This window comes from Colobus angolensis, unplaced genomic scaffold (assembly GCF_000951035.1).
Source record: "Colobus angolensis palliatus isolate OR3802 unplaced genomic scaffold, Cang.pa_1.0 Scaffold131, whole genome shotgun sequence".
Taxonomy (NCBI): domain Eukaryota; kingdom Metazoa; phylum Chordata; class Mammalia; order Primates; family Cercopithecidae; genus Colobus; species Colobus angolensis.
The window spans coordinates 3989945-4012017 of NW_012114364.1; the positions used below are offsets into that span (position 1 = coordinate 3989945).

The 22073-nt window shown below is 34.4% G+C and overlaps 1 protein-coding gene across 2 annotated transcripts in view; it reads left to right on the plus strand.

Moving 5' to 3' along the window:
- Positions 1–22073, plus strand: part of PTPRQ (protein tyrosine phosphatase, receptor type, Q) — a 238997-nt gene that overhangs the window by 49237 nt on the left and 167687 nt on the right. For both annotated transcript variants that reach the window (XM_011934111.1, XM_011934113.1), the window contains 7 exons: positions 6875–7055; positions 8527–8688; positions 8788–8967; positions 9592–9699; positions 9842–10123; positions 19635–19817; positions 20144–20245. In XM_011934111.1, the coding sequence (XP_011789501.1) occupies positions 6875–7055; positions 8527–8688; positions 8788–8967; positions 9592–9699; positions 9842–10123; positions 19635–19817; positions 20144–20245 (1198 nt within the window). The remainder of the gene's footprint in view (positions 1–6874; positions 7056–8526; positions 8689–8787; positions 8968–9591; positions 9700–9841; positions 10124–19634; positions 19818–20143; positions 20246–22073) is intronic.

The window sequence follows — 22073 nt, forward strand, 5'->3', positions numbered from 1 at the left end:
ACCTTTCAGGAGATTGATGTGGGGAAACAGATATGACAGAAGCTTTAAATCCAAATGGCTCTGGGTTCTTGGCCTGGCTCTGCCATGTTCTAGGCCTATGTCCTTGGACAAATCAACTTTTGGAGACTTGATGCCTTCATTTTTATAAAAGAGCTTATATAGCCACCTTACAGGGTTGGGAGTAAATGACATAAGAAATACAACTTGTGGCTTAGTGTGTTCTTCATTTGTTATTCCTTTCTTTGAACTTGGTACCTCCCACAGGATAAGGACTCTCTCTTCTCATTTCTATTATCTTCTGAAAAAGTAGCCTCATTCTGCAACTCAAGAACTCTTTAAATCCTTGAAGTCTTATTAGAAGTCACCAGTGACCTCCCCAGTGTCCAATACAAGGATCAAATATTTTTAACCACCCTTGTGTTCTTATCTCCTTCAAAATCCATCCCTCTGTCCCCCCACTTTTCAGCTTTTAGCACTATTTGTTGCTTAATATTTTCTGCACTTTTATATACTGTGATATTGTAATCCTTTGGCTTTGCACAATTAAAAATGAAGATAGTTCAAAAAGTTAACTCTTTTCTAACATTTTAGTAAAGATGTTCCACAGAGCTTTGATTTCAGCCATCTCATAACATTTTCTTTTGATGACCTAACAGTTTCAATCACTGCTTCCTATTTGTCTAACTCTTACGCCTTGCTTTCTACTCTGATCCTTCTGTCTGACACTCTGGATTCCTAATTGCAGCCATTTGTGGGAAAGTTCTGCCAGGGCTCATTACATCTAAATTAATTTCTCCCCATAAAACGAAACAGGAATCTTATTTGAGATAATAGGGCCTGGTTCATGACGGGAAGGAAGATGTGACATAGGAATGAGGACAGAGATATTGGGACAGAGACAGTGACCTGTGAAGGTTCCCACAGGACACCCATAAGGTCTGTCCAGGCAATTACTAGTTTCAGTGTGTCAAGAATAAGGCCTAAAGAGGGGCTGACTTGAAGCCTTGGTACCTGGGTTTCGAATTTTCTAATCCCTCTGACTGTACATGACACAGATCTCAGACCTGAAGGTCATTGTCTAAGAAACCATGGTACAGAAGACTTTGAGAGTGAGCATTTATGGCATTTATATACGTCTGATATTTGTCTTTTTGGATAATGGAACCGTTATTCTCTGTCATGAAGGCTTGAAACCTTGGAGTCACTTCTGACTTAGATCCTACTTAGCATTCAATAGCCACTTAATATTAAGATCAGTTATTTATACATCCAGAATGTGACCTGCATTTGTCTTTATTTTATTTCTGTATCTCCCACTTCAGCTCAGGATTGCATAGTCCCTTGCCTGGACTACTGTTATCTTACTTTATTAGTTTTCCATTGTTCCATAACAATTTTCCACAAACTTAGCAGCTTAAAATAATTAGTACTTATAATCGCACAGTTTCTTTGGGTCAGATATATAGTTACAGTTTAGATTGGTTCTCCTCTTAGAGTCTCATAAGGCTGCAAGTAAGAAACTAGCTGAGCTGTGTTCTCATCTGGAGGATTGACTAGGGAAAAATCCACTTGCAGCCTTATTCAGGTTTTGGCAGATTTTATTTCCTTTTGGCTTTAGAACTAAGGGCCCCGGATTCTTGCTGGCTCTTGGCTGGAGACTCCTCTTAGTGCCTTACAGTTTTTTTTTTTTTCCATGTGGCCTTTTTCAACATGGCCATTTACTTCATCAAGCCAGTAAGAAGGGTCTATATAATGTGATAATGGGAGAGACGTGTTATGCCCTTTGCCTTGTTCTGTTGATTAGATACAAATCATAGGTCCCAACTCACTCAAGAAGAGGAGATTTTACAAAGCAGGAACAACAGGAGGTGGGTATAATGGGTATCTACCTGAGAGGCCATGCACTACACTCCCCTAGCCTGCTATTTTATATTTCAAGCACCTATTAGAATAATCCTTCCAGGTTTAAGTATATTATTTACATTATGAAAGTAACCTAATAAGAATTGAGAACAGATGACGAAAGTATATATGTATTTAAGTAACCTAACTCTTCACTATCATTGCAAAAAATCAATAGATTCTAAAATAAATGAGTGTTAACAGAGCAGTATATGCATATTATTGAGTATTTTAAAAGTAAACACCATAAGAACTGAAAACAAGAGTGATTTAAAGTATTGCTTCTGGGAAGTAAGAGGTAGGGAAGGTATAAACAGGGAATAGTCATTTTCATTATAAACCCTTCATCATCCTTTTTTTTTTGTAGCCATGTACATATATCATTATTATTAAACTTAAAAATATAATATAACCCTTCTATGCTAGGCATGATTTGATCTCATTACCCTTATTGAGTTTTTTATTCCAGTAACTCCCATGATCTATTTGTTTCTGAATAAATATGGATTATTTAAATAAGCTGAAATATGTATAAGATTTTACTTTTAATATTTAAACAAATATTTGAAAATTACATTAGCAAAATGAGTCTCAGGGTTTGAGATCTTTTATTTCAACTTCCACACTTACGTATGAATCTGATCTATAACATTCCTAATAAATGATGTGAATCCAACCTCTGCTAAAATATTTTATCAACTATTATAGGATATCTACCACTGCCAAAGTAGCTCCTATCCTATAAGCTTTGAAGTATTCTTTGTTATGGTCCCACAAGGATCTATTTCTTAAGTAATCATGGGGTTTTAGGCACTCTGTTAGACACAGAAACCCATAGATGAATGAGAAACTATGCTGTTTTTACTTTGAACTGAAATATTTGTCTTTTAATTTTCACCAGCTGGTCCTAACTCTCCTCTCTAGACCAATACAGTAGATTATAGTGGCTATGAACATGAGCTTTGGAACCAGGAAAAATGTTCCAATCCTACCTTGGCTGTCACTAGTTTTGTGAACTTGAACGGATGACTGTAAAATGGAGATAAAAATAATCTATCTCTTTGGGGGACAATCAAGCAAGTTCAAATGAGTAAAAGTGTTTAACACTCTGTAACACACAGAAGCTTAAAACGTTAGCTTTTGCAGTAACAACAATAATAAACAATGATTTAACTCTTTCTCATTGAAGATAGTGGTCAGAATTTTCCAAAGACTTAATATCCTTAGTTTTTGTTAGTCATGGCTTCTAGGTCCCTTATATCATGGATTATATTCCTGTGCATATTTTCTAGTTTGTCAAGGATCCTCTTACTCAACTGAACACAATATTCTGTATGTAGTTTGAATGGAGCCAAATTGAGTATAATTATTTTCTCCTTCGATGTAAATTTCTTCCTTCTTTCAAAATAGTGAAATAAAAAAACGATCATTTCACTGGGAGCCTCATTCCACTGAGACTGAAGTCTAAAAAACCCTGAAGTCATTTCCATGGACTGCTCTTTGCTTGAACTTCAGTCAGATCCCATCCGGTACTTGTTCTGTTAGAAACCTGAGACATTTTTCTCCAATAGACATATTGCTGCCTAGTATTACAGACTTCTGAGATTCATATAGATGCATCTTTTCATCCAACGTATTCCTTGAGAATATCAACGTTTGTCACTGGTGAACGTAAGAAGAAAGTCTTGTGCTAAGTGCTTGGTTGGTTGCTAGGAATGAGGCTGAGGACAGAACCCAAAAGTAGTTTAGCAATGCCTTGAGATAAGTGTATTTTGTTCAGCATTAGGGACACAAACATAGTCAAGACTTAAAGATTTGCTCACCTGAATAATGTGTTGAATGATACGGTATCCTTTAGAAGATTTCCAAGCATATGCTGATTAAAAAATTTTCTTTTTACCACTTCTTGATAACAGCACAAATCATGTTATAGTGTACATTAAAATATAGAAGCATTTCTTAAGAATAAGTCAAACAGTTCATTAATTCAATTCAGCAGACCTCCAGTGACCCTAAACTGATAGATATGATTTTTTAGAAAATAAAATCACATTCACTATGATGAAGATTATTACATGTAAAATCAAGTTGGTTTATTCAGGTGGATTAGGAATTTAACTCTGAAGACTCCTAATTCTTTCACATAAATTCCAAGAATTCCTGGGCAGCATATGCAAGGCCTTTCATGTTGACAAATTGTGACATTCCCTAACTCAATGGTTCTCAACCAGGGGCAATTTTGTTCTCCAAGAGACATTTGTTAATCTTTGAAGACATGTTCATTGTCACAGCTAAGGTAGGTGGGGGCCAGGGAAGCTGCTAAACATCCTACAATGTACAGGACAGCCCCTGTGACAGAAAAATATCCAATTCAGAATGTCAGTAGTAGCAGTGAGTTGGGAATTTTTAGGTGTTGCAATGGACGTTTTTCCCTCCTATTTCTCTCATTTCTACTGCTGCTTCTCTCTGCCCCTTCCCACTACTCTCTTAAATCCAAACTTTTTCCTAACATTTTTGCTTTTAATATTATTACTTTTTTATCATTAGGAAAACTTGACTAACATCTAACGTAATGTCTTTTCTTAAGAGGTTAAGTGTGAGAAATATTCGCAACAGGATACACTTAGTGATAACATTCTGGGTTATTACAAAGCCAATGTTCAAATCATTGCCCAAGTTATGGAGGGTTTTTCTAATGTCAGAATATCAGAATTTGGGAGTCATTCACATAGTCAAAAGCATTCAGGTCAACCCTCACTTTGAAATGGCAGTCTGTCAGCAGAGATGCTTAACATATGTAATTGATGGGATGCTATGCTTTAACCCTCAATAATTTGTCTGGCATGGGATAGAAAATATTGAGAGATTTAATGCAAAACCATGGTTGAGGGGGAAATTCTTTGTACTACCTCACTATAGTTCATTCTATAGTGCTTTGTATACAGTAGATTTTCAAAGGGTGACTGATTGATAGTGGAAACAGCTGTGTGGTTTGGGCATAAAGTATTGACTGCAACACCAGAGCTTCTCTGAGTTATGTGTTTGTGATTCCTGCCCTCCCTAATTTCCCCGTGGAGGCAGCGCTGAAGTGAGCTGTTGTAAGATAGAAGACCTTTACTTTGTTCTATACAAGGACATAGGAACAAACCCATATAGAGTTCCCTATCCATAGCTCTTTATCACAACTTTTAAAAAGTGGTTTTTATGGGAAACCTGCTGCTTTTCATGACAACACTTTTCTGGGTAGAGTTGTAACAAGATTTAGACAATTGTGTTTTGTAAATATTCGGAGGACTGAAAATTTTTTGACTCGTGTCTCCATTCTTTTATCTTTCAGAAGAGTTAATATTTAAGTAACTTGCCTTTGTAGATAGTTAACTGAAATGCCATAAAATTTCTTGCTTTACTGAACTTTTTCCTGAGCACCTACTTTCATTTTTTTGGAAACTATTAAGTGTTTTGATGTTCCTAAGGCCTAGAAAACCTGTTTTTGGCTCTCTGAGTGAAGACAACTCCAACACATGTAAGATAATTAAAAGACAGATATACCAAAATTTATAAACAACTGAAACCTATATTATGAATTAATTATTATAAACTCTGAGGGTAAAAGAGCATGGAATTGATAAGGTATAGAATACTTTTTTTTAAAAAATGTGTTTTGGAGGTAAGTTTTGAAGCAGAACTTTAACAAATTAGCACAAGAGAGTAGATTTTTCAGCATATTCTTTTTTCAAAACTATTTTATTTTGGAAAATTTCAAACAGGTTTAAAAGTAGAGAAAAGAGTCTAATAAGCCTCCATATACCTGCCACCTGGATTCAGTAATCACCAATAGGCTGCCATTCTTGCCTCAGGTTTTTAAATAAATTCCAGACTTAGCATCATTTTGTTCCTATATATCTAAGCACGAATTTCTAAAAACCATGGACATTTCCACCCATAAAATAATGCCATGACCACAATGAACAAAATTATTAATACCATCCTGGTATCATTTAATACCTAGAACCCATTCAGATTTCCTCGATTATCTTCACATCCTGTGTTGATTAGGTATGTTCTAATTAGACTCCAAGGAAAGTCCACACATTGTACTTGGTTAAGTCCCTTAAAGCAACATTTTCTTTAATTAATATGTAGTCTTATTTCCAAAGTCAACATTCTACACAAATATCCAATATTATTTGGTCAAAACACCTTTTCCCCATTTTGTTTCAATCAATTATGCTAGTGGGGATGGAGAAATGAGAATCATCTTGTTAGCTAAATAAAAACCTCTACCGTATTCGTCCATAATCTGTTCCTGATGTTTTCACCTTAGTATTTGCCATTTTGGTGAACTTGACATGTGTGAATTACATTATAGGATTTAGGAACAATTGCAGTTACTTTAAATATTCCTTAAGTCCAGAGTCTTGACAGGTATGCCATGAATCCTGTGTGAAAACTATTAATATTACCATGCATTTTTATTCTGGTATGTAACTTCACTCTATTATAAACTATTATCGTTGATGTATATCAAGCAGGCATGTAGACCTCTCATGTATGGTATATACAAATGAGGACAGGTAATTAGAGAAACAAAACACATTCTAATACATCAGTATGCCTAGAACACTTACCATTTGGGGGTGAGCAGTTACAATATCTCAGTCATGAAACCTTTGCATGAGGACATCTTATCTTACCATAAAGAAACTAACTCAAGTCAGAACAAAATCTGCTCCTTCCCAAAATACAGTATTGTTCTCTCAGGAAATACAATGGTCACAATGTGCTACAATGATGCAGAGTATTAGTAGCCAGAGAATGAAATTTTGGAATCTAAAGAAGACAGTGGTCATGAAAATATGTTATCTTTTATAACAGCATGATTCCAAAATTATAAGTTTTTAAAACTAATACTTGATTTAAGTCATGAAGCATAACTGTCACAGTCTTTTAAAATATCTACTTTTAATTACAGTATATAAATGACCCCATGGCTCCAGAAATTGTGAACATGGTAGAGCCAATGGTAGGATTATATGAGGGTTCAGCAGAGATGTCATCTGACCTTCACTCACTTGCTACATTTATATATAACAATCATCCAGATAATAACTTTCCTGCAAGGAATAGAGCTGAAGACCAGACTTCACCAGTTGGTAGGTAGAATTTTGATTTTCTATAAAGTGCATTTAAATCACCAGTACTAGCTAGCACAGAAATGAACCTTAGTGCAGAGTTCAGCCATATTATTAATGGTCCTTGGGCTGGAGTCAATTTTTTTTTTAGCTGTCGGAAAGCCTCATGCAATAAATGGAAATGCCACACAGGCAGAAGCTGGCCCCTCCTAACCCATTTGACCTTCTTCCTGGAGAAAGTAGCACCCTAGAGTCTCCGGCCAAGCTGCATAGACAATCAGTTATTACAGTTGCCAAAGCAGGTGTGATGGGAAGGGATTAACATATCTTCAAATCATTTACAGGCCTCACACTCCCTACAGCTTTTGACTAATAGGTTTTCAAATGTCACTAAAGGTAAATAGGTCAGAAAGTTACAACTCTAGTGCATGGTGTGATAAACAGGTGTAGGTGACCCCAACGATGTGGTGATGTCATTAGTATATACACTTGCTCTTCAGTGTCAGTGGCTCTTACAGTTTCTAAACAGAGAATGTCATGTATGGCAAATTAAAAATACTCACCTGACACATATTCTCTTTCTACCTTTTCTAAAATGTTAAATGAGAAGAATATTTTATTTTATTACCTTTTCTCTGATTTGGTATTTGTCCCATTCAAAATTAAAACTGTTATTCTATTTATGGTAGAATTAGTAAAAAAAAAATCACATTACATTGAATAGATATTTATATTTCACTTACTGATCCATCTTTCTTGTGCAAAGATGACTGGAGGGTAACACTGAAAATTAAGAGTCCCATGATTTCTGATGCAGATGTTCCCTTAAATACTTAAAGTTTGACCTAATTGCTACTTAAGAGTTTTAGAAGCACAAATTCTAAATAAAGCGAAAATCTAACATTTGAAATCCTTCTGGGATATTTATTTGTCAGTTATCCAAGCATGCTTGTTTTAAAGAATTATTTGGTTTACTGAATGTGTGAATGTATGGTGAAATTTGAGTCCAAATAAAACTATTTATTTAACTCTTCTACTAAAACCAGGTATTGATTTATAATATCTCAATTATGTATTTCTTTAACTCTTCTACTAAAACCTGGTATTGATTTATAATATTTCAATTATATATTATTGCCTACTCTTTCTTTTCAGAAAACATTCCTAACCAGTCTCTTTAATAAAGTTATGTTTTCTTAGAAACACTAATGTCATGTTTCAGAGTAATGTGTAAAAACTAGCAAAATTATCAGCACAAAGTGTTTGTGGTTATTATTGGGAGGTACTCAGAAATTCATAGTAATATTCAATACAATCTCTAAAATTAATATTTTTATGTTTATATTATTACATATCTACTTGTAATAGAGATGTGCATGGAGAGATTAATGAATAAGGAGAAGTCAGGTTTAAGATTTTACAGTCTAAGGAAAAAATAATTTTGATTGTGAAGACAAACATCTTTTTTTCTCTTTTTACTGAATTCAAACAGTAACTATAAGGAATCAGTATATTACTGACATTGCAGCTGAACAGCTGTCTTATGTTATCAGGAGACTTGTACCTTTCACTGAGCACATGATTAGTGTATCTGCTTTCACCATCATGGGAGAAGGACCACCAACAGTTCTCAGTGTTAGGACACGTGAGCAAGGTAAGGATGTATTTCCTTTGAAACAATTACCTGCAGATATTGCTGTTGTACACTGTGATACTTTTTCTTTTCATTCATATGTTCATTCTTCTTTTTAAGTGCCAAGCTCCATTAAAGTTATAAACTATAAAAATATTAGTTCTTCATCTATTCTGTTGTATTGGGATCCTCCAGAATATCCCAATGGAAAAATAACTCACTATACGATTTATGCAATGGAACTGGATACAAACAGAGCATTCCAGATAACTACTATAGATAACAGCTTTCTCATAACAGGTAGAAAACAACATTTTATTGTTGTTGTTTGTTTTACATTTCTATTCTGGTGGAAAATATGCCCATTTCCCTGTGCCTTATATACTACAGAACACATGCTATGTCAATTCATATTTTGTTGTTTTGTGTCGCCATGGATATCTTTTTAAAATACCTGCATACATAACTCCGTTAAATGTGTTTTTCTTTAACTAGATTTATCCACAAAGAAGTAAAAAGCATCAGATCACAAGACTCATAGAAATTTACTTAACTTAAGGAATACTATATCTGGTATATCAAAATAACTCATTACTGAAGACTAAAATGTACAAATGCAAAAATCAGCTGAAGTAATTCAGCTGACATGGCATTTGTGCCAAGTCAACTATACCCCCTGCAGTGTGCCAAAAAGTTACTTTTTCAACTTTAAATTATTGCCTTAATATTTTAGGAAAGAACTTGAAACTACCAACATGGAAAGGCCTAGAAGCCCAAGAATTTGAGGAGACTGCAATTGTTTGGAAGCTGATATAGATATCTAGTCCCCCATATAAATTATTCTTACTGGTCTTATATTAAATGACACCAATCCCAAGAATATTATTTTAAGGACATTAAACAGTTTGTCTATTGTCCTCATAGGGTTAAAGAAATACACAAAATACAAAATGAGAGTGGCAGCCTCAACCCACGTTGGAGAAAGTTCTTTGTCTGAAGAAAATGACATCTTTGTGAGAACTCCCGAAGATGGTAAGAATATTAGTTGCAGTTTTAATTGTTTTTAAAAGTGATTGTACATGCTCACTGCCTTCACTTCATGCCACCTCTAGGGTCTAAAGAAACAAGCAACAATAAAAATGTAGGTACTAAAAATTTTCTTTTCTTCCCCTAGAACCAGAATCATCACCTCAAGATGTTGACGTAATTGATGTTACCGCAAATGAAATAAGGTTGAAGTGGTCACCACCTGAAAAGCCCAATGGGATCATTACTACTTATGAAGTGCTATATAAAAATATAGACACTTCATATATGAAGAACACATCAACAACAGACATAATATTAAGGAACTTAAGACCTTACACCCTCTATAACATTTCTGTAAGGTCTTATACCAGATTTGGTCATGGCAATCAGATATCTTCTTTACTTTCTGTAAGGACTTCGGAGACTGGTGAGCTTTGTTTTGCTTTGTTTGTTTAATAATACATAGTGATATGGTAAGCATAGCTGATAGTTGCCCTGTTGCTTACATTTTACGTAAGCTAAAATCTCTCATTATTTTGTTTTGTATAATCCAGAAATTAATTTTCTATTTCAGGCAAAAGTACAGGAAATGGTTTATTGTACAAATTTTTTAAAGTCTGATTTATATAAGGGAACTACTAATAAAAATCTATGAATTTTCAAATGAAAAGACCTTAAGAAGCCAAGGATTCTTTCAATGTACCTATAAATTTTAGGTTAAATGGCTACTTGCTTTCAAATTAGGTAAAAGTGAGACATACTTATAAGAATAGATTCTTAGATTATAATGAGACATGTATATAGATAGTATATAGATAGATGTATATAGATGCAGAATGGGAGCACAAAAATGGCATGCCTGGAGAAGACTTATGGAGGAGACAGCATTTGGCCTGGATCTTAATGAGGGTGGTGGAATGGGCAGAAGAACGTTATAGAGCAGAGGTCCCCAACCTTTTTGGCCCTGGGGACTAGTTTCATGGAAAAACAATTTTTCCCTGGACTAGGGAGGGAAGTGGGGTTGGTTTCAGGATGATTCAAGAACATTAAATTTATTGTGCACTTTATTTCTATTATTATTACGTCATAACATATCAAGAAATAATTATACAACTCACCATAATGTAGAATCAGTGGGAGCCCTGAGCTTGTTTTCCTGCAACTAGATGGTCCTATCTGGGGGTAATGGGAGACAGTGACAGATCATCCGGCATTAAATTCTCATAAGAAGCACACAACATAGATCCCTTGCATGGGCAATTCACAATAGGGTTTGCGTTTCTATGAAAATCTAATGTCGACACTGATCTGACAGGAGGCAGAGCTCAGGCAGTAATTCAGGCAATAGGGAGTGGCTGTAAATACAGAAGCTTTATGACGCTCATGTGCTGTGTGGCCCAGTTCCTAACAGGCCACCGGTTGGTACTAGTCCGTGGCCCTGGGATTGGGGATCCCTGTTATAGAGGTTGCTGGGTGGGTTGGGAGAGGATATCCCTTCTAAAGGAAGTAATGCAAGCAAGGACTTACTTGTGTTTTAGTTTTGGTGAAACTAGAGGAAGACAGTTTGTCTGATAATCTTATTTTATTGTTTATATTGTGTTACAATTATGTATTGGTGGCATAACTATTAGGCCAATTCTACTATGTATTCTGAGAATTAATAACTAAATGTAAAGTTACTATTTTATTTGTACATTTAAAACAATAAATATTTACTGACTAGCTACTGGTGGGACCACATTAAATTACCATTTTTATAGGTCACAAATGACCAAATATCAGCAATTTCATGTAGTTCAGCCAGATACTATATATGAATTTCTGTCTTGACCTTGAGGATCTAGAAATCTAGTAAAGTAGCTTACTTTTGTAGAAAAGTATCCTGTTGAGATTCTTCACAGAAATGAATACAATGAGATGATACAAAAGAGCCCATAGATAATGGCAGTAGTTGAAATTGCAGGAATAAGAAGGTAATGAAAGGAGCATTTTACATTATCAAGAGCTTTGAAGTGACAATTGATATTAATCCATATATTGGCATGTTTCACTGCTTTTATAGGTATTGTACCTAAAATAAGTATTTTTGAGAAAAATGTCTGCTCTTTAATAACTCAGTTTTATTTTGCAGTGGGTCAAGGAAATGAAACAAGCATATTTTTAGCACCTATTAAGTGTCACGGGCCTGCTAATAGGTTTCACAGAAATTGTCTTGAAAAAATTCTAAACTAAAGCAGTACATTATTGTTATCTTCATGGAAAACCGAATCTAATGAAAAATGGAGGGTTTGAGAGGTTCATTCATTCAAAAAATATTTATAATATACCAGGCTCTCCTGGGGATAAAGCAGTGTAGAAGAAAAGGATTTCCTTCCCTCCTTAAGTTTTATTAGTTGGTGGGTGTTTAATTGCCTAATGGCACCAGCTGAAAAGTGATGAGCTGGAATTAGAGTCCAAAGCTATCTGACTGTAAAACTCATTTCCCTTTCACAGCACATACTGTTTTGGAAGTAATCAACAAAGCTGGTAAATTATAAACTATATCTAAGATCTCTCTCTTCATTGTTACACTGATATTTTATTGTTAGGCTTCCGCCCAGCATGGGGAAGAAAGTAATAACTTTGAAAGATTCTATTGTGATATGAAAGAATAACCATTTTTATGAATGCTTATCAAGTATTTCGTTTAAGTGGCCACAGCATCAGGAACACCTTATTTTAATGATGAATGATGAAAGCAATTTTTTTTGTTTTCTGATTATTACACGCACATAATCTTTTAGTATTGAAAATGCAATTTTATTTTCTGTTTTATTTCTGTTTGTATGAGTTTAATTTGAAGACAGGGACAATAAACTTTAAGTGAATACAAATTTTGAGATTTAGTTTAAAATGAGAATTTTCATTTTGGAAAGTATCTTAGAAAACATGCAGAACTCTTTATTTTTTAGGTAAGGAGACCTAGGACAATTTGGGTAAAAGGACTCATAAGTATAGTACTTGGGGCTTGACTATAGGCCTCCTGACCCCCATTACAGGCCTCACTTAATAGAATCCGGAGATGGCTAAAAAAATAAAGAGAAGGGGAAACCAATGTATCCCATGGCTCCCTAGCCAGGCCTAGCAGTTAAGAGTACAGGGTTTAATGCCCATCTTCCTGATATCTGGCTCTCTGTCCTAAGTTAGGGTAGTCTCAAGGTCTGTGCACTTTCCACCTGGATGAAAATGGAAGACAATGGAATCTACATTAGTGACTTTTCCTAGATTATGTTTGTTGCTATTAAACCACCCACTTTAGCTCCTTTGGCAAAAGAGGAAGCTAGAATGCTAAGTAGGGTCTCAAATGTCATTTGAAGCAAGATGAGCTCAAGAGCAACTATTTTTCTGTGTTTAGGCTCAAAATAATCTTATTAAATACAGTAATTATATCTTCTATTCATGTAAAAAATATGGGCCCACTCTTCAATATTGTTTCATGAGAAATTGAGTGATGTGTTAACTCAGTGTTGTGTTAATATTACTAATTAAAAATAGGAGTAAATTATTTGGTTAAACGTCTTATCTTTTTAAGAGAAATAGAGTTTACTGATGTTTGGAAGTAAAACACCCTTGTGTTCAAGCAGGAAAAATCAATACAAGATTGATTTTGTGTGTGTGTGTGTGTGTGTGTTTTAATCATAGACTGTGCAGTTCTCCAACAAGCTTAAGATTAGCTTTTATTTTCTCATAGGGTGTAACAATCATAAATACAACTTTGAGAAGTTCCCATACAAATTACTCTTTTGATGATCTATACATATTCCCTTTCCTTTTAAAGACATAACCGTCTTTACAGTAAGCCTTTATCAAAACACCTTGTCTGATTTGCTGCAACAACCGTAAGTGGATAATAACTTGGATGTTGACCAAAATTTTGTGTAGAACCCCATAAATTTATTTGTATTAATTAATTACATTTTAAAATTTGTCTGCATACATTAAAGCTATATATGCCAAGCAAGTCTTTTTGGCAGATTCAAGGTAACTTCCCTTTTTTTACTATCATCATGGACTATGTATTTTTTTGTTTTGGAATTTTAATAGGTTCAACTTATTCCAATTGATTATAATCATTCTTTTGTATTCATCAGTTATGTACTTTGTAAAGTATTTCTACAACTGGGGGACACTCTGTGCTATTTCAGAAAATTCTAAGTGTGTCATCACTCTTCAAAATCAGTAAGTCATTGAGTCTGTCTTGCTTTATCTACCTGACTATCCAGCACTAGTTATTCCCTAAGGGTCAGTGAATAAAAATGCAAAAGAGGTCAGCTTTGGGTCAGGAATGCATATTTACACACTGACTACTGGTGGTAGGCAGACAACTGTGGAGGGAAAACTTAAATCTAATGTGAAATTTTCAAAATGGGAAGTTACACTGAGCTATAAAATTCAAGCATAGCATCACAAATTCCCTTTTTGTAATTAAAGGGTTTTTCAACCCAATCTTGTATCTGTTCCTTACCTGTGAGTTTCTCTCTTATTTTTAATATGTTCTGTATCATATTAAATACATTTATTCATTCACTGAACAGCTTTTATGGATTCCATATTATGTTCTACCACTGTACTAGTGTAGCTGTAGCAGTAAACAAGACACGATCTGTCTCTACCTTTCTGAAACTTGACACTAGACAATTAGAAAATTAGGAATTAGAAAACAAATCAGTATACAAATTTGTGATTTTTAGTAGTTGTAAGTTTTGCTAAGTGAAAAATATCAAGGATAGAAGAGAGAAAGAGTAGTGAGTGGGCTATTTGAGATGGAGGACTGAGGAAAGGCCACACTGAGAGATTATATTCGCCCAGTGATATTAATGAGGTACAGGATTAAATAAGACAATGATAAGGATGAAAAGTGTTCCAGAGGAAGAATAGCAATTGCCAGCGTCTTGTAGAGGAAAAAATCTGTGGAGTTGGGGCAGAGCAGGGCATTTCTGTCACTTGAACAGTGTGAGTTGGGGTAGAGAATTCACAGATGAGGCGAGAGGCAGAGGTGGATCATGAGATTCTTGGATGCCACTGTAGGAACTTTGCAGTTTAATTTTAATGAGGAGCTTTTGAGTAATTATGAAATAGGAACTTTATATGGTTTACAGTTTTCACAGATTGCTGCTGAATATGCTGGATGTCGAAGTAAAGAGAAAAATCAAGATAAACTACTAGATTGTTGGTCTGAGTATCTGGGTGAGTGGTAGTGCCATTTACTTAGACGGGGAAGTCCAGGGAAGAGGTCAATACGGAGAACATCCAGGAGTTCTGTTTGGAACATGTTTGAAATATCCAAGTGCCATTATGAAGGGAGTTAGATAAATAAGTTTAAAGCTCAGGGAAAAGATCCAGAGCTGCATATATAATTTGGAGCCTCACCGTATCTTTGATATTCAATCAAGGGATGAGGATAAAGTCACATCACTGGACAATAGGGGGAGATGTTAAGAAACTTACAGCTATGTCGTGGGTAATATGACACATAGACTTTGACAAGAAGAAGAGCTAATTAAGGACAAAGCAGAAGTCACTGGATGTAGAAGGAAAACCAGAAGAAGATAGTGTCTTCAAAGCCAAGTGAATAAAGATTTTCAAGTAGAAGGAGTTTATTCCCTATGTCAAATCCTGCTGACAAGTAAAGTAAGATGGGGCATACAATTGATTAGTGCTCTGGCAAGAATGGAGGTCATTGGTGACTTCACAGGAGTAGTTTTTACAGGAAAAAAATGGAGAAAAACAAAGTGAGATTAACAGAGTATGATAGGCAAAAAAAAAAAATGTAGAAAACGAGGAATGGCAAATTTTGAGAAATTTTGATATGAAGTGGAGAGTGGACTTGAGTAATAGCTGAAGGAGCAAGTGTGATCAAAAGAAGACTTTTTAAACACGAGAATGTATATTACAGTGTATGTGTGTTCACATGTATCTCTGACTAACTTCAAGTGTAAAGTCTCTGAATAGACAGAAGGAATGAAATCCAGTGCAGACGTGGAGGGATAGAGCTTGGAAAGGAGGAAAGAGGGAAGGCAGTTAAGGGAAAATTTGAAGTCGGATGATAATGTAGCTCTCTTCTCAGTGTTTTTATTTTTGCAATGGAATGAGAAGCAAGTTTATTAGCTTCAAATAAAGAGAGGGAGGGCATATCAGAGGTTTGTCAAGAGAGAATATGGTGAAAACATACTTTAAAGATTGGGAGGCTGAATTAACTAAAACAAAAACATTAGCTATCAGGAAATGAAAATGATCCATTTGAGATTTGAGATTATAAATTTAAGTGGAACTAGTCAGCATAGAATGGTGTTTTACTCAGTAAAATACCATTTAATAGCTGAAAAAAATACAATTTTCAGCTATTACATGGGGCATGTGAAGCTAGTAGAGTTTTGTTTAATTCCAATTATAATTTGCCAGGAAAGTAAAATAAAAACAGAAGGAAGTGATGGATATAGCTAGGAAGTGATTACAGTGACTATGGACTCTAGCCTGAGCATGTAGGGAAATGAAGACATAACAGAGGTAATGCACAGTAAAGATTTGATGAGGGTCAGAGAATTGTTGGATTCAAAGTACAAGAGTCAGTAAGCTGGAAAGACAGGAGTCAGTTGTCAAAGAGAGGAATATTGGCAGTTATTGTTAATGACAAAGTCTTACGTGTTTCCATGAAAGCCAGTGAAGTGTGGTGAGGTAAACTAAGGTGGGGGAAAAGATTATTGGAATTATAGAGATAAAGAAATACAGAGTCCAGGGTACTGGAGAGATCATTTGCATGGATGTTGACCTCTCTGAGTAGTAGGGAAGAAGTCAGTCATCAAATGTAGCATCTTTGAGATGTTCAGAGAAGTGACAGAGGTATTACCAGTTGTCTGCCTTAAAGAGGGGTAGCATGTGATGGTATCTAACAGAATGGGGCTTCAAAGGATCTGTGGTTCTTCAGGAAGAAAAAAGGAGCAATAAATGCAACTACCCAACTCCTATGCCCTGTGGTTAGTGGCACTCTGGGAGAAAAACAAACATGATACCTAAGAGGGCTAAACTGTTGTGGTATTTCTCAGCAGGTCCAAGATTTCACTTAGAGCCAAAAGTTAAGAAAGCATTCAGGGTAGATGTTGAGGATTTTTCTCAATTTAATATGTTGGCCTGGGAAAACACTAGAGAACATTTAACGTGTTTAGGATAGAAAGGATAGTGAAATTATATTGCTACATCAAACTATGCATTGAATTGCAATCCTCTCAAAGTTTTAAAAATATCAATATTTTTAAATTAGTTTTTCCTATTAAGTGTGCCTTGACACCATAACCCAATAACTGGTAACAATCGAGGGGAGAGACACTGTATCTACACTTTTAAGGCTTCTGAATTTTATTTATCTACTAAATTTACTACTGGTAATTTTTATATCCATTCAATTTAGAATACTAATAAAAATGTTCAATTCCTTTCATTTGAAAGAAAAGAGTCTTCTTATAACAGGACTCTTGAATGGCAATAATATTTACTTATTTAGTTTATATTGTTTAACCCTCCAAGTTATTTAGTTATTTAGTTTATATTGTTTAACCCTCCAAGTTATGTTATTGTTCTGTGTACTCAATTTTTAAACCATTATCTTGGCCACTCTGATCTTTCATCTGTGGTAAATAGTTTTCTACCTAAAGTGCATTGTCTGTAATTTCATTTACTGAGGATGTGTTGATGGCATTATCCCTCAGTTTTTTTTATTGTCTGAATATGTTTTTAGTTTGCTACTGTTTATTTTTCTGGGTATAGAATTCCAGTTGAATTTCAGCTGATGTTGATTGTTGATCTAATTGTCACTCCTGTGTAGATGATTTGTTTTCTTTCTGGTACTGTTAAGATGTTTTCTTCTTTGGTATTCTGTATTTTCACAATGATATGTCTAAATATGGTTTAAAAAAATTCTGCTTGGGATTTACTGAAATTATTTGATTTGATGTTTGATATCTTTGAATAATTTTGATGAGCCCCAGCCATTATCTCTTTAAATATTTCTTCTTTATTTTCTCTATTATTTTAGACCCCCTCCAGATATCAATGTCTCAACTGCCATTTTATATTTTCCGTAACTATCTTCTTTGACCTATACTCTTGATAATTTCTTCACTACTATCATCCTTTTCACTAAAGTTCTCTTCTTCTTTATCTAATCTGCTCTTTAATACCTCAAGGGAATTTTAATTTTAGTTATTTTATTCTATTCCAAAAGATCTATCTTGTTCTCTTTCAAACTTGCTTGATTATTTAATATTATTCACCATTATTTAAATAATTCTTTGCTCATATTTTAAAATATGTTTGATTTCTTGAAATATATTAAACATTTCTATTTTATTTCAATATCTGGAATCTCAAAATCTGACTACCGTGTATGTATATGTGTTTTTGCTTTTCTTTGATGACTTTCATTATTGGTATCTGATTTGCTTGTGTGTTTAGTGATTTTATCAGTGAGCTCATATTCTTTGAAACTTTAGCTGTGAGAAATTTATGTGGTTTTTGTTGAAGTTGAGTTCCTCCAGCAAGTATTTTTATTTACTTCTAGTTGTTTAGGAGTAATAGCAGCTCAGGACTACAGTTTTATTTTAATTTAAATTCTGAAGTGGAGGTTTCTTCAGGGTACATATAGGTATCATGGATTTAGTCAACATATGATCATGGGGATAGACTTATAAATCCAAAACAGCATAATTTTTATTTCTTTTCTCTCTCTCCACCCAGAGGAGTGGCAAGAGAGAAAAAAGGTTTCCTTTCTGTCCTCTCTGCGTGGCAAGTTTATTTCTCACTTCCCGTTCCCTGAGAATGAATGCATCACATTGCACAAGACCAGGAGTTACCATTCACATAGACTTCTATGGCACATGCAGAAGACTCTAAATCCCCTAGAATTGTTCAATATAATAACGCTGGTTACAGTTGCATTCTTTTAGGGTTTCAGGTCTTTCTGCAGAGATATTGCTCATCCTTCAGCTGGCCCCAGGGCTTTATAGTCTTTCTCTGACACTCTACACAGATGTTACTATACAAATGCAAAGGCACCAGAATTAACCAATCTACTGCAAGGCAAAACTGGCTTTAGTACCAGCTTCCTTCTCAGGATTTCTGTGTTTGCATTTTGTTTGCTTGTTTGTTTTTCTGTGACTTTTTTTGGCCAGTCACCACTGAATTCTAACTTTCTTTTCAGCACCAGAATTTCTTAAAGAAAATGTATCTTAATGTTATGCAGAGTTTTAGTTATTTTAAGTAAGATATTCACTCAATTTAGGGTATCTGTTCCAATATTTTATCGGAATTGGAATCTTGTATATAGTTTTGGACTCAAATTTACATTGAAAACCATTTTATGCATAATGTATTCCATATAAAAATGTTAGATACAGAAAACCAGTGTTTTACTTAATGATATCCCATATTCTTGGGAGGTGGTTTTGCTGCCAGGTCATAATATGCAGTCTCACATCTAGGAAGGACTCGTTGCCTTGTCATACACCTTGTTGTCGACCAAAACTAACCTACTGATCTTTTTTTATATTATCATTAATGAGGAATAGAATCAAGTTTTAAGTGTTTTAAAATTCTCTTTCTTGTATCTGTGTGTTCTTCAGTACAAGATAGGTTCCTATAGTTCCAAGTATTTTAGTAAGCGTATCATCTTATAACTGTTATTCTGTGGAATCATAGTAGCATTTTCTTTTGAATGAAAATTTTTCTTATACAGTTGTAAGTTCTATAATTTATTTATACCTTACTTCATTCAGGATGTTTATTACCATTACATTCTAGTGAACGTTCACATGTAAATAACCTAGTGCGCTTCAGTGACAATTTCAGCAGAATAGATTTTTAGAATGGAATTGTTTTATGTATCTATATTTTTTTGTTTCTTTCAGTGCCTGATAGTGCACCAGAAAATATCACTTACAAAAATATTTCTTCTGGAGAGATTGAGCTATCATTCCTACCCCCAAGTAGTCCCAATGGAATCATACAAAAATATACAATTTATCTCAAGAGAAGTAATGGAAATGAGGAAAGAACTATAAATACAACCTCTTTAACCCAAAACATTAAAGGTAAAAGAACAAATCTAATATTGGATATTTGCATTTATAACGACAGAGTAACCACAAATATTAGCTTAATGTTAATAGTTAGAGATTATTTTCATGCAGGGTATTACAATTTTGTCTTTTTGGTTAAATAAGCTAGGAGTTTATTGCAAGTCACATGAAAGAATACTGTAGATCCGTCATTTTCTACTTTATCCTGTATCATTTTGTCCTCATAAATAAGAGCTACTATTGCCAAAGAATGATATTTTCACTTAGTTTTTATTTTTGGAAGATTGTATTGAGAGCCATTTCATAGTTTGCCTCTTAACTATTTTATTTCTATTTAGGACTGAAGAAATATACCCAATATATCATTGAGGTGTCTGCTAGTACACTCAAAGGTGAAGGAGTTCGGAGTGCTCCCATAAGTATACTGACTGAGGAAGATGGTAAATATAATAGTGGATGTTGATATACTTTGATTCTATAATATTTCAAGAAACACATATATAGAATGAAACAATGTAAAAACTCCTCTAGTCATGGGTATCAGTTGTGTACCATACCAGCGTTATACAGCGATTTCATTGTCATGGTATAAAATAAGCTAGCAATGTCAGATTTACATTCAGTGAAATCAGGCATAAAATGCTTTTTATATTTTAAAGTCATCAGTACTCTATAAAAAACAGTCAATCATGTTTTTCCATGGGCATTTTTAAGGCTAAAAATTTGATTTGAACATTAACTGATAAATGTCATGACTGTGTTTTTCAACTTTTACATTTTTAAGAATAGACATTAACATGAGCTTTGAAGCAGATTATGTTTATGTAAATGTTCAGCACTTTTTTTATGATATTAAGGATTAACTTGATAATGAGATCAGGCTATTGTACAGGTTCCCTACATAATTGAACAAGATGCTATTCCCCAATGTTAGTAGCTTTCATATTGAATATTTAAACATACTTTCCCTAACCCAAATAAAATCAACTTTACTACTGAGGCCACTTTACATTGATACCTTACCAAGTTAGACATATATTATGCTAAGAAAATAACTTTTGAAAGATACATTTGGGATTAGGTGTTGCATTTTATGTTTTATACGTTGCATATTTAGAGAATTTTTTTTTTTTCTGTAAAAGGAATTTCTGTTTCCAGGAAGGGTAGGCCTGGAAGTATCATACGTGTTTGTGGAGTAGCTTTTTTTTTTGTCTTTCTTTCTTTCAAGTTTCCCCATCTTAAAGCTAGGCCATAGCCTATGAATGTTAAGAGTCTAGAATCATTCACCAGGGCAGAATGTGCATTAGACACTGCTAGGAAGGGAGACTTTTCCCGGCATTGCTCTCTTTCTTTTTAAAAGAATAAAGTCTTCAAGTCCCTCTTCTCTTTTTGCAGGTCTCTCCATGTTTTAACCTCTACCAAAGAATTTCACCAAAGCATCTTGGCTAGGGCTCTCTGGGTTGTCCCAGTTTCTAAGTGTGATTCCTCTGTGGGTCAGTTTTCCCTAGTCATTGCATCTTCTTACTATGCTTGCTTTTCCATCAAATTTACCTGCCCAAATTCCATTTTTTTTCATAAATAGATTCTCCTTGCTCTCAAAGTTAAAATTATCTTAATAAAAAATTCCTTCCAAATAAGTCAATGGTTAAAAACTGGAGAAGAAAGTTAGTGCTCCTTTCTATCTTATATAATACTTGATTATATTAGTAAAAAATTTGCCAATGTCTTTCTGAAAATAATACCCACTTCTATATAACTAATCTAATCAGAAGGTCCTAATGGCAAGAATTTGAGATCTTATATGATGGAATGAGACCAGTAGTGAACGTATATTTTGAACAGGCAGAGCTTTTACCACTCAAGTCAATAATTCCAAAGTATGTTGTGTATCTGAATTACCTGGGCCGTTAAAAATATGCTTCCTCAAGGTAAAGTTCCATCTAAATTCTTGGCTAAGTCATATAATTTCTAAGGAACAGGGTAAAGAACAAGACTCCCTTGTTGAAAAATTACAGAAAATCGAAAATGGATAAAGGTCTGAGGAAATTTGCCTATTTGGGAATTAGGAACTGCTTGCCCTCATGCAGGTCATGGTTAGAACAAGAGACCTAAATTTGACAAATGTGTGAACAAATAATTTTTATGATTTTAATTACTGCCATAAATGTTCCCCCAAATTATTTACCAGGACAAAAGAAGGACCTAAGCTACTCTGGGGTGTGAAGTAAAGTATAGCTGTGGAAGTTATATTGAAGCTATGACATGAAA